The 12,203-nt window shown below is 38.7% G+C and overlaps 1 protein-coding gene across 1 annotated transcript in view; it reads right to left on the bottom strand.

The window, feature by feature from the left end:
- Nucleotides 1-12,203, bottom strand: part of LOC107701365 (pleckstrin homology domain-containing family G member 4B-like) — a 23,754-nt gene that overhangs the window by 8,268 nt on the left and 3,283 nt on the right. The window contains exons 2-13 of the mRNA XM_016503361.1: nt 8,184-8,273; nt 7,777-7,884; nt 5,090-5,375; nt 3,599-4,868; nt 3,211-3,428; nt 2,954-3,103; nt 2,768-2,882; nt 2,450-2,543; nt 2,264-2,350; nt 1,552-1,668; nt 945-1,043; nt 673-824 (exon numbers count right to left, since the gene is read on the bottom strand). Coding sequence (XP_016358847.1) covers nt 673-824; nt 945-1,043; nt 1,552-1,668; nt 2,264-2,350; nt 2,450-2,543; nt 2,768-2,882; nt 2,954-3,103; nt 3,211-3,428; nt 3,599-4,868; nt 5,090-5,375; nt 7,777-7,884; nt 8,184-8,273 — 2,786 coding nt within the window. The remainder of the gene's footprint in view (nt 1-672; nt 825-944; nt 1,044-1,551; nt 1,669-2,263; nt 2,351-2,449; nt 2,544-2,767; nt 2,883-2,953; nt 3,104-3,210; nt 3,429-3,598; nt 4,869-5,089; nt 5,376-7,776; nt 7,885-8,183; nt 8,274-12,203) is intronic.

Raw genomic sequence — 12,203 nt, 5'->3', positions numbered from 1 at the left:
GACACGCAACTGTCATCTATCTATCTCTCTCTCTCTCTCTCTCTCTCTCTCTCTCTCTCCAATTGGCAATATTTGAGAAAAGGGTTTAGCGATTTACAATTATTGGGGGGACTAGTCCCCCTCAATGTCTATCTATGGTGGTTATCGCCCTGATAAGACATGAAAATATGTTGTGGCACTATCGTGCAGTCTGCAATGATATGACGTTAGCAAACTTTAGCGATTTTTTGCAAACATTTCTTTGAGTAACATGACCGTAAATATGAACTCACGATTGAAAGTAACATAAAACAAATGATTACTTTTCGTTAAAATCTTTATTAATGCCAAAAATGCTTACATTGATGTGTCTTTTTGTTTGCTCAGGCAGCCATGTTGCCGTTGAAGACGGTTTACGCTGAAATAATTCATACCCCTTCGTTTGAAGGGCTTTCTGGCCCTTCCCCTTACCCCTACCCCTCCAACCAAAAGAGAATCGAGACAATCGGAAAGGGGAAGGGCTAAGGCAGGGGTAGGCCCTCTCTAGGACCGAACTTGCCTACCCCTGGGCTAAGGGGTAGAATTGGGATTGGGCCTAAATGTCCACTAAAGATTACATTTAAGTGAAGCTAAGCAAAATGTGAAACTTATTTAACAGAATTATTATGTATATTCTCTGTATTCTATTCATACTTGCAGTCTGGTGATTTCTGTGCCAGCCCTGGAGTCCCATTGGCCAGACCTGCCAGCCAAGTCCCGCCCCCCTGCTGCAGCTCTGTCAGCCGTTGGTCAGTGAGGATGCCTGTCATTAACTGTCTGTGTTTGTCGACGCTGAGGGCAACATTCTACAGGCGAATAGAATTAGACAGTTTGATGACGAATCAATCTTAAATACCACACAAACATGTACTTAAATAGACTTGAAGTAAACAGCAAATCATATTTTACATCAAACACTGCTTCACCTTAATGCAGTCAGGTAGTGGTTCTGTGTCCATAGACTGCAGTGCGTCTCCCAGCAGGGTGAGGGCGCTCTCACAGCGCTCAGTCAGCTGCTCCAAACTCTGTGAAGAGCATCAGGAAGAGCATGTTAATCTGCTGCAGATGTTGGGTCAGGCTTGTGGTAATTCTTCAAATGTTTATATTTAAGTTTATTGGTGTTTTTTTATGGGTGTAGCTTAACTGTATTTTTAAACGTAAAATATGTCTTGTTGTGGGAAATATTCTAAGTATATTTAACCAAAGTGCTAAGTTTACACAGGCACAAAAAGATGTCCATTCAAATATTTTTTTTGTTCATGTCATTGAACAGATTAAGTAGAAAAATCTTACTGTACTTCACCGGGAACTTGACATTTCAACATTGTGCCATGTTTACAAGAAACCAGCACTTTTGAGAAGAACTAATCACTGAATTTGTCAGATAGTGGCGTAAAATTGAATAAATACATTCAAAGTTTTGTTTAAAACTGTTAAACTAGATATCCACAAGCTGGATAGTCAGAATAAGCTGTAATGTGGACCATGCTAAAAGGCTGGCTATGCAGGACAACTTGCCAAGTAATTTCTTACCAGTCTAAAAGCGAGCCAGTCATCATGTGAGTGGTTAAAGTCTCCATCCATTTCTTTGGGCAACTGCTGCTTGTCCACAAACTGCTGAAGGATGTCCGTACCTCGTACTGTATGCACCTGAGAGTCAGAAAAAATCTCTAATGAGTTTTATCATCTACTCAAATGTTTGAGCGCCAGACTGAATGTTATTTTTTTCCCACTGGAACTGAACGAACTCCCTGGGGAAGTGGAGGAGCTGACAGAAAGCAAACATGCTGCCAACACTTGTGTTGCAACTCTATGAAATCTTTGCTTTCTATGTGTCTGTAAGACGGTCTCTGTGACATAAATAATGAAATCTTCTGTCTGAGGTGTTTGCATTACACCTTTCATGTTTTATATGTAGCCTTCCATGACATAGAAGAGACCATTTTGGCCACTACATCTAATAGATATAAATGCACTGATAATACAGATACAATCCAGAACTGGGAAATGTAAGCAGAGTTCAGAACAGCAACTAAAGGAGGCTGGGATATGATAAATTCCATATCATGGATGACATGTCTTGTCTAAATTCCTTTCATCATTTTCAGCTTTTTAGAGATTTCAGGTACCAGTAGCTGCTCCTCTGTCATGGTGCTTGAGCACAAAAATGATTGAAAAGCCCATGTCCTACTCTGTCCCAGCCCAAATTGATTGATAAATATTAGCTCAGTGAATAAACATGCACCTCTATTCCATCCAGACACGGTTGGGTCGATTCATCTTGTTCCTCAGTTAGGATAAGAACTGAGTCAAGCCCTGTTGCTGCCTGTCCCTGTTAGACACAAGAAGACACATACAGACAGACAAAACAGGTTTAGAATCAATGCAAAACACCCACTGTACCACAAACACCATCCGTGCACTGACTCACCTTGAAGAGCTTCAGTGCAGAGAGACAGAGTTCAGATGTGGCAGACTTTCTGCTGTCCACTATGACAGTAAGACCCTTCTCTCTGGCCATAGGTCTGATATTTCAAAATAAGCACAAAACAGAACGCACATTAGCCAAGCACAGTAAAAGGTCATGAGATAGTGCCCTCCAGTCTAAAATTCAATGAAACAGGAAAATATAAATACTCAGCCAACTCTAACTTTAGCTCAGTATGTATGTTTTCTCCCAAAGAAACCAATGCATGTGAGGTGTAGTGACAGTCATGATGGTCTCTGTTACATGGGTTGAATAACAGACCTGGTGATGGTGTAATAGCAGGACAGCACTTTTAGCATTTCATCTGTGTTCCATCCATCCTCTGGGAGGTGACTTTCTGTGATAACCAATGCTCGTCCCAGTCGGTCCATAGTACCTACATGAGAAATGACTTCATGTTAAAGGAAGCATAAATATTTTGTAACCATTAAAAGTAAGAACATCTACCTGTTAATTCGAGCTTTCCTGACTGCAGAAGATTGAAATCTAGGTCTCTAAGATGAGGAGGGGGAGATTTGGATTTTAAGTGCGCAGCAGATTCGGGTAATCCTATCTCATTTTGGGAATGGTCAGGAAAGGATGTGCCAGACTGGCTTTCTGTAATACATGTTGAATTTGAACAAACTGAGTATGGAGTGAGCTATGACTTCAGCACTCAATAAGAGGCCACTTATGAGCATGAATTGTGACGATCACAACATTACCTCCATCTTTGGCTTTTGACTTTGCATCTGTTTCTGTGTCAGAGGCTGATACACAGCCTTTGCAATCTTTGGATAACTTGGGAGCCTCCTCTGATAGGCTAGAATGGCTGATTGGTTGGGTGGCTTTGGTTGGGTTCTTTGAGTCACCCTTGCCTTTATGTTGTACACGGCCATTGGATTTGGCCTTCCCTTTGCCTCCTTTGGCTTTCCTTTTCCTCCTGTAGGAAGGTACATTTATCTTTTTTAGTGATTCAACCATTTTTATGTGTTTATATTGGCTATGGTATCCCTTGAATGGGCAGTACTGAGCACAGCAAGATGGTGCAGACAATTAAAACAATTTGAACAATCAAATATGCACTGGAAATTCACATTTACTTGTCCATACCTGGGTGCTCTAAATCCACCTGTTTTTACTTCTTTTCCTCTAGGACAAACAAAGTTATCCGACTTTCCAGGACACTTTTCTTGTGTGGCGCTTACAGTACCTGATGGCGGCAAAATTGTATCTGTTTTCTCTTTACTGGTATTGTCTGAGTGCTTGGTTCTGCTTTGTGAACAACCTGATGAATCAGATGCATTTTTCAGGGAAGATTCTTGGAGAGACATTGTCAGTGTCCTAGATTCTCCAGCCAATTTCTTGTTTATGTCTTTTTTTTCTCCATAAACAGCCAACGAGACAGCTCCATTATCTGCAGCATTGGAGGGATTTGCTAACGTTGCAACCTCATGTCTACTGTCTAAAGTGCTGGCCAATATTTTGTCATCACAGCCACAGTGCGATCTTTGATTGTGGTCCTGTTGTCCCTCTTCCAGATTGTCTGCTTTGCTCTTAGCCACATCATTATCATCTGTGGAACATCGCCTGCTGGAACATTTCTTTCTCTGACACTCCTCCCAGGGCAGTGTACCCCCATTCCCATCTCTCTCTTTTCCTACCCCTGGCCTCCTCTCTTTTGCCAGACTGTCCATACAATGAGATCTGCATTCGAGACCTACTGGGTCTCTAGCATCTTTATCAGAGTCCTGGAATGAAGGGGAATATGTCCTTCTTTGGCGACCCAAATCAATGACACGAGGCAAGGGCCTTGAGGCAGCCAAGTCACTACAGGAAACTAATCCATCCTTACCGTTGTTGTTGCTATCCCTTCGTACCAGACTTCCAGCCCTAGCACCAGGTTCAGTCTTCCCATACCCTCTCCCCTTCCCCTTCCGTAGTCGTATTGCTTTACCCCTCCTACACAGGGGCAATGTTTTGGTCTTACATATTCCATGCATCTCCAGATAGCACTGTTTGGGATCAGCACCACCATCTGGGCCTCCTCTGGGCTCTAGCAGCTCAACATAGTCTCCAGCACCATCAGCTACAAGATGGTCATCACTGCTTCTGTGCAGGGATTCTAATGCAGCCTCAATTTCCGTCTCATTCCCATCTGGAGGCAAGTCATCCTCTTCATCCCAGGACCAGGAATCATGGTCTCCTGAAGAGCTGCCCCAACCAAGGCCCAAACACCCTGATGACAAGTCAGTTTGGTCAGGATTGTCTTGGAGAGGATTGGATGGATTGTGGACGAGTTTGGGATAGACCACCTCTTCCCATGGAATACGGACCACTCCATCACATGTACTCACCAGACAAGTATCCAAACATCCTCCACCTACATGGAAAGAAAGTTTGAGAAGAACTGAGAAAGAGGAAGAGGGGCCGCAATCACCCTCAAAAGGCAAACACAAACTTAAAGGCATTGCTTTAAACATCATGACACACTAAAATCTTTCTAAATATGATGCACCTTATTTCTACCATTGGATAGTATTTCCTAGCTTTCCACCATCTACCCTAACTATTGGTCTCCTAATTCCTCCATTTGTGTCTTACCTTCTCTCTTGCAGCCACGCTCCTTGTTGATGCAGTGTAGCCACTCTGAAGTAAACACCAGCGGATGCTGTGACTCTGGCACTAAGACCTCCTGTACATTCCTCCCACCGGGTGCAAGGCACTTAAGAGCAAGGCGAGGACAACGCGTCGAAAAGGGGACCACCTGTAGGTAGAAGTCAGTACTATGCAGGAGTCTCCAGTCCAAAGTAGAGAGTTGTACTACTACCTTCTCTCCCAAACACAGTGGCCAACCAGAGTGCAAGAAGAGACAGCCCAGATACTGGGACTGGGAGAAAGAGAGACAAATAATTGTTACAAAGATAGTCTGTCTAATGTCATAGCAGACATTTGTACTAAAACCACATTGTTGCAAGTTAAAAAAAATACAAAAACAGTGGAATATACCCAGTGTCTTCACAAAATTAGATGTTCTTTAGTAGCAATTCACTGTGTCCTAACTAGGGCTGGCCATTATGCTGATATAAACAGGTAGGAATTTGACAACCAGTAGAGATTTTGCATTACTGCCTCATGGTTACGCTCACATGACATTGCACTGCTTTGTCATGAAAGTTTATCCTTTCCATGCAGTTTTAAGCCTTGCCATTTTAAACATTCAGTTGATTTTAAACCGTTCAAGCAAAATAAGACACAAGAAAGTTCTCAAGTTGGTACAAGCACGCTGTTCTGAGAGACAATCTTCTGTGCACACACACCTAAAGCAAATGCACAGAAAGCCACCTGTCACACAGCGTGAGCACAGATTTTAGTTATTTTTTTTATGTTTACTGTGCCTTAACAGTCAAATACACATAAAGTTATGTAAAAAATGCCCATCTTGGGGAGTATTCATGTAAACACAGTTGGTTATGTCTTAGGTGAGTGTAAATATTTGGAAAAGAAATGGATGTCATTACATTGTACCAGATCCATGCATTAGGTCTTAAAGTGACAGCTGCCTAATATGCATGTTGGAGTTAATTTTATCAAACAACAAAAGAAAAGAGAAAAATCAATCTCTGCTCTTGCCTGAACCACTTTTGTGGGTGTGTCATTGTCATTGTATATTTGATTCATTCAGTGAAGACATTGTCTTCAGTGAAGGCAGTGTTTTATTTTATATTTAATTTATTCCGTTAGAGACACCTACATGAAAACTTGAAACCATGTTTATTTCATTTGCATCTTTGTTCTAATGTATTTATTTGTCCTATTGCTTATTTCATTACTGACTGTTTACTTGTCTTCAATAAGCTTAAGAACATTTTACTTAAATTAGTTAGGCTCGTATTTGTTTTTGCTGCGGTATCGGAATTAAGAACTGTGAAACTGAAGTGTCATCTAAAATTGTGGAAATTTAACAACCTTATTCCCAACAAACTGACGCAACACAATCACAGCCAATCAGTACAGATTTGAAGTTAAATAATGGAGTAGAATTTTAGACCAAAGAAATGTCATTATAGGCATGGCTATCTAGTGTATCTACAGCTTAACTGCTGAGAAGATGCTAATAACTCTTAGCTAGTGCAACATCACTCATTACCTCAGCTTTGTGTACATCGCTAAATATTGAATTGTGTTACAAATTACACATGTATCTTTCACATTAATCATATATATTCTCATTTCCTACATTTGAAAGTGTTTACTTACCTCACAACCCGAAAATCTTAATGTAGATTCAAATGCTTTTTCTTCAGGCTATAGGCCTAATTATCCCATGACATGAATCCCCCCTCATCCGTGCCCACTCACAGGACCATGATCAAATTATGTTCAGGAATCCAAGCCCCTCCCCTCCTACATCATCAGCCCTTTTTTCTAAAACCCCACCCTCTGTTTTATGGTATGCAATTTACTGTAATTTTAAAAGATATGAAAGTGTCTTCAGCGCATCTAAAGAATGATTGTGAAGTCATATTCCTTCTTCCTCCAGTGAACAGCCCCTAGTTTTCTCGTTCTGATATTCCCTTTCTACCCTCTTTCTCAATGTGCCCCAGTGTTCGGTCTGTTTATCCCTCCCCCATTTCTCAAGCGAACGCTCCTCCAGCCTTTCTCAGGCCCTCATCTCTCTCTTTCTCACACACACATATGGTAAGAATTACAGCCATGACTCAGACCGAGGCTCTTGTCCCTGGCAGCTTCTCGTAGCGACAATGAAAACAGAGCCGGCTGAGAATGTGTGTGTCATGTATTTATGTAAGTGTGAGAGAGTTTCATAGTGAACATTTTCCGTGTTTGTGTGTGACTTAACGTGTGCAAAGGAAAAGTACTAAGTTACTACATTGGAAGTAAGAGTGGTACTGCATCAGTTAGTAGATTTTTACAATTTCAAATATGATTTACAAGTGGTTTCTAAGAGGTTCTAGGTGGTTGCTAAAGTACTTTTTGGGTGGTTTTGTGGGAAACTGTCTCTTGATATGGCTCAGGTGCCTCCTTCAATTTATATGGGAGTTTTAAAATATTTGTATCGCCCACAAGGTAAAAATCCTTGGTTAATTGACAAAGTAATTGCTCACCTCTCCTCAACAAACTGAAGTTTAATTGTTAAGGACAGGGATTTTAAAAAGCCTTTAAGGTTAAGGTTACTTTTATTGTAACCTTAACCTTATTTAACCCTAAGTATGGTTAATAGTAATAGTGGCGCTTGCCTTAGCAGCCACCACTAATAAGTGAAGACTTACACACGCATGCTGCTGTAATCTGTGCAGAAGGTGTTTGGCAGGAATGAAGAAATCCAGCAGATATCTCAAGCTGTCGTGCTGATAGGTGGACTCGAGTACGGAGAACACCTACATGACACAAACACACAGTCAAGACAAGACTTTGAATGTTGGCTTGCTGAAGGCGTTAAGTCAGAAGGTTATTTAGTCCATGCATTTTTAATAATTAAGCAATGAGAACTGAGATTCAGAGTTTAATGTTAAGGCTTGATAATTTAAAATCTTAGAGAGTTTGAAGATATTTCAAGTGGAAAAAGTGGTTGCTAGGGAAAAGTTTTTTGAATATTTGATTGTCTGCTACATGGGAAACCATAATAAGGAATTGTGCTGACTTTGGTAGACATAAATTGACAACTCTATGGTCTCACCTGAGAGAGGAGAGGGGGAGCGGTGCTTTCAAAAGGAGGGTAGAGGGAAGATAGCGCCCCCTGCACGCAGTCCTCTACCGCCTCTGAACCCTGAAACACAGATTATATCAACATGAGCTGATGAGACCATTCACATGTGAGTCATCACAACTGACAGCTTGCTCTTCTCTTCCTCGCCAAAAACACAACTTCCTGTTTTGTGTTCCAGAGAGCATCTAAAACTTCCTGTGGGCCAAATGGTCATCATTGCCTTTCAACAACTGCACTGGATTCCGAAACTCTGTATCTTGTCTGAATAACACGGACCGGTGTTGGGGAGTACATATCTGACTAAAAGAAACAATGCCACTGACTTATCAAAATGTTTACTTTTTCAATGGACGCTTTTCACAGACTGTGATGACGAAGGGTCATCAGCATCGTAAATCGTGTATTTTTTATTATATTAAATGATGGTAAATTTGACATTGTTCTTTCTTCAGACTGCCGTTATGAATCTCTCTCTATTTTTTTCCTATTTTTGAAAATTGTGAAAACGCTATCATGGAGTCTTTCCTTTGATATTTGTTCAAATGTGACCACAAAAACATATACCTGATGATATCTCCCATTCACCGCTATAGAAGTTTACCAAAAAAATGACGACTTCCGCTTCTGAGAAACCCAGAAATGTGAAAAGGGTGCCAGTAGTTTTATAATTAGTAATCTGAATTTATTAAATCAGTTTATTCAAATGGTCTTTGTAAATAAACTATTTAAAAAAATCACTGATTTGAATAATAATTAATTATTTCATATTAATACTATTATAACATTTTTTGGTTCTTTTATATTGTAATAATATTTCACAATATTACAGTTCTTACAATACACAAAACACATATTATGCTCTCTGAAGTCTCCCACTCAGTGAGCGATGAGTGAAATAAACAAAAGATGAGGGAAAAGAGAGAGCGAAAGTCAGCCAGGAAGGCCGGCGTGTTTGAGGAGGAGGGGAGGGTGAGGAAAGAAAAACAAACCGAGAAGGAAAATGGCAGGAAATAAAGTAAAATTAAAAAGAATGCAAGAAAAACAGAATTAAAGACAAAACGAGGAAGAAAAATAGGATGAATTTTAGGACCAAGAGGTGAACAAGTCACATGAGGATAATCGAATGCACACACTGAAATCAAGCTGTAGAAATGCTCAAAATCTTCTTGTCCCGTGTAAGGAAAAACACTAGTATTATATTTCAGTTAGCTAGCTTGATCTAGGTTAGAATCTTTCCACTTTCCATATACAGCGTTGCATTTGCATCTGCTCTTCATCTTAGAACTTGTGTTCTAACTGAAATTCACCACAGAACTCTGTTTAACACTGAAACCATTGAGAACGCATGCATAATTTCTTTTCTTTTTTATTATTTCTGTTTATTATTTAAATGTTGTCAAGAGAAACAGTGATGTACAGATTTCTAAGTACTTGTACTAAACTGCCTAAAAAAGGCATGCAACTGTTAACACAACAAAACTAGTGAGATACAATGAATGTTGCACAACATCTGTGTGTGCCGCATTTTCTGTATTGCATGAGCTGAAAAAGGCGCGCAATGACAAGAAATATAATTGATCATGCCACCAAATACAGATTAAAACTAAAGTAACGAGCCTTTTTGTGAAAATGTAAGAAGTAGAAAGTAAAGATATTTGTGTAAAAAAGTAAGGAGTGAAAGTAAAAAGTTGTCAGAAAAATAAATAGTGAAGTAAAGTACTGATACTAGAAAAATCTACTATGTGTACTTCGTTACTTCCCATCTCTGATATTTATATATAAATATACACAGTACACAGTACACACACACACGTGTATATATATATTGTATAGCCTGAATGCACTGTAAGTCGCTTTGGATAAAAGTGTCCGCTTAATGCACAAATTAAAAAAAAAAAAAAATATATATATATATATATATATATATATATATATATATATATATATATATATATATATATATATATATATATATATATATATATATATATATATATATATATATATATATATATATATATATATATATATATATATATATATATATATATATTATGTAAACACAAAGTTTTATTTCATCGCAATTAATCGATTTGACAGCACTTTAAGGTTAGAGGGTCAAATTGTTATTATTTTTATAATAACTAAATAAGAAAAAAAGTAGATAGAATAGAAAAAGAATGGAGTATTCTAGTATCAAAGTGTCAATTTTTATGGTCGCTTTCATTATTGTTATTATTTATTTATGTATTTATTTATTTATGTTCATGGTTTTTATGGTACTTTTTGTTTGGATCTAAACAGTCCTAGTTCTCACTCACATAATTAAAAAAAATAAATAAAAAAATAGCAAAACACTTTTTGTGTAACTTGTTCTGGTTTGGAATGACATGATGGAGAGCAAATGTTTTGTGTAGAACTGCTGGTCTAAATATTTTTGATGTTACAATCCATCAAACACGCTCTGTCTTGCTCATTGTAAACATATTCTGTGTCAATACCTACTAAGAATCGTGTCTGACAGATGGAACTTATTAATTCAGGGCATCCTTAAGATTTAATAATTAGTCAGACAAACCAAGTAGCTAGTTTGGGAAAATGTGTCAATTTGCACATCAGTGTTTCTGAAAATTGTTGTGTGCATGTCTCATGGGTTTGGAGGAGGTTCATGAAAAATATTCATGAAAAAGTTCTTCATCTGTTTTATCAAACATCTCTAATGTTGTATATAATAATTTACATCCATAGAGGAACCTCAAGCACACTTTAACAGCAGCGGTATGTCATTGTCCCGCTCAACTTCCTCTCTTTCTCAGCAGCGAGAGAGAGACTGCTGAAGAGCAGAATGATAGAATCCAGATGCTGGCAGATTAGAGAGAGAGAGAGAGAGAGAGCAAGAGAAGAGGGTGAATGGAGGAAGAGAACTTGAAAAATGATTCAGAAGGAACTATTTCCTCTTTCTAAGAGGAACTTTACACACTGAAACATCTGATACAAAAGCTTCTTATGTCTTAAACCATGAACTAAGCGCTGTCTGCAACCAATTTCTATTTGAAGATAAGGAACTTAAATGTGACTAGACGTATCTCCTACTAAAACAATATTATATTGTGAAATATTATAATCTAAAGTAACTGTTTTCTTTGTGAATATAGAGTAAAATGTACATTCATTGCTGTGATACATTAAACCATGATACATTTATTTTTTTCAGGATTCTTTGATGAATAGACAGTTTAAAAGAACAGCATTTATTTGAAATAGACATCATTTGTAACATTATAAATATCTGTATTGTCACTTTTGATCAATTTAATGCATCCTTACTAAATAAAAGTATTAATTCTTTTTAAAAAAAAAAAACGTACTGACCACACACTTTTGAATAGTAGTGTATCTATTAAAACAGATGTGTTCAGGTAGCTAGATATACACACATATTGAGTATGTTTTGTGCCTTTACGTTGATTTTGCGGTGGACAACAGATCTGTCCAATAAAGATGTCTCACTGTAGGGCGGCATTTTGTGTGTGTGTACACAGGGCCGTTTCTAGGCATAGGCGAGCTAGGCGATCGCCTAGGGCGACCTGCTGAAGGGGCGCCAATGAGCGCACGTACTGGCACTTTTAGCAGGGTTGTGATAAAGAGTGGCATGGTCACCCTGAAATATGACTGCCGCCCCCACTGGATCCCCCAACATTATTGGGCTAGAGTACTGTCAATCTGACGATGCCTGTATGCCACTAGATCAGAGTGCTGTCAATTGCTGCCTGATTGTTGCATGCAAAGTTTGCATTTGGATCGCTCAACAACGCCGTTAGATCAGTGGGCTGTCAGTGCTTTGGCAAGGTAACACTTTTTTTTGCCATGCAATAAAGCTAAGTTCAAAGGCCAATTTAAAATATTGGTACAGTAAATAAAGTGCACAAAATCAGTATTTTGTTTAGGCAGTATTTGTGGCACTTTTGTGGCACATTTGTCCAAATATTT

This window comes from Sinocyclocheilus anshuiensis, unplaced genomic scaffold (genome assembly GCF_001515605.1).
Source record: "Sinocyclocheilus anshuiensis isolate Anshui unplaced genomic scaffold, SAMN03320099.WGS_v1.1 scaffold1347, whole genome shotgun sequence".
Classification (NCBI taxonomy): domain Eukaryota; kingdom Metazoa; phylum Chordata; class Actinopteri; order Cypriniformes; family Cyprinidae; genus Sinocyclocheilus; species Sinocyclocheilus anshuiensis.
Note: the sequence above shows the minus strand (reverse complement) of the source record. Positions and strands in the feature narration are given on the sequence as shown.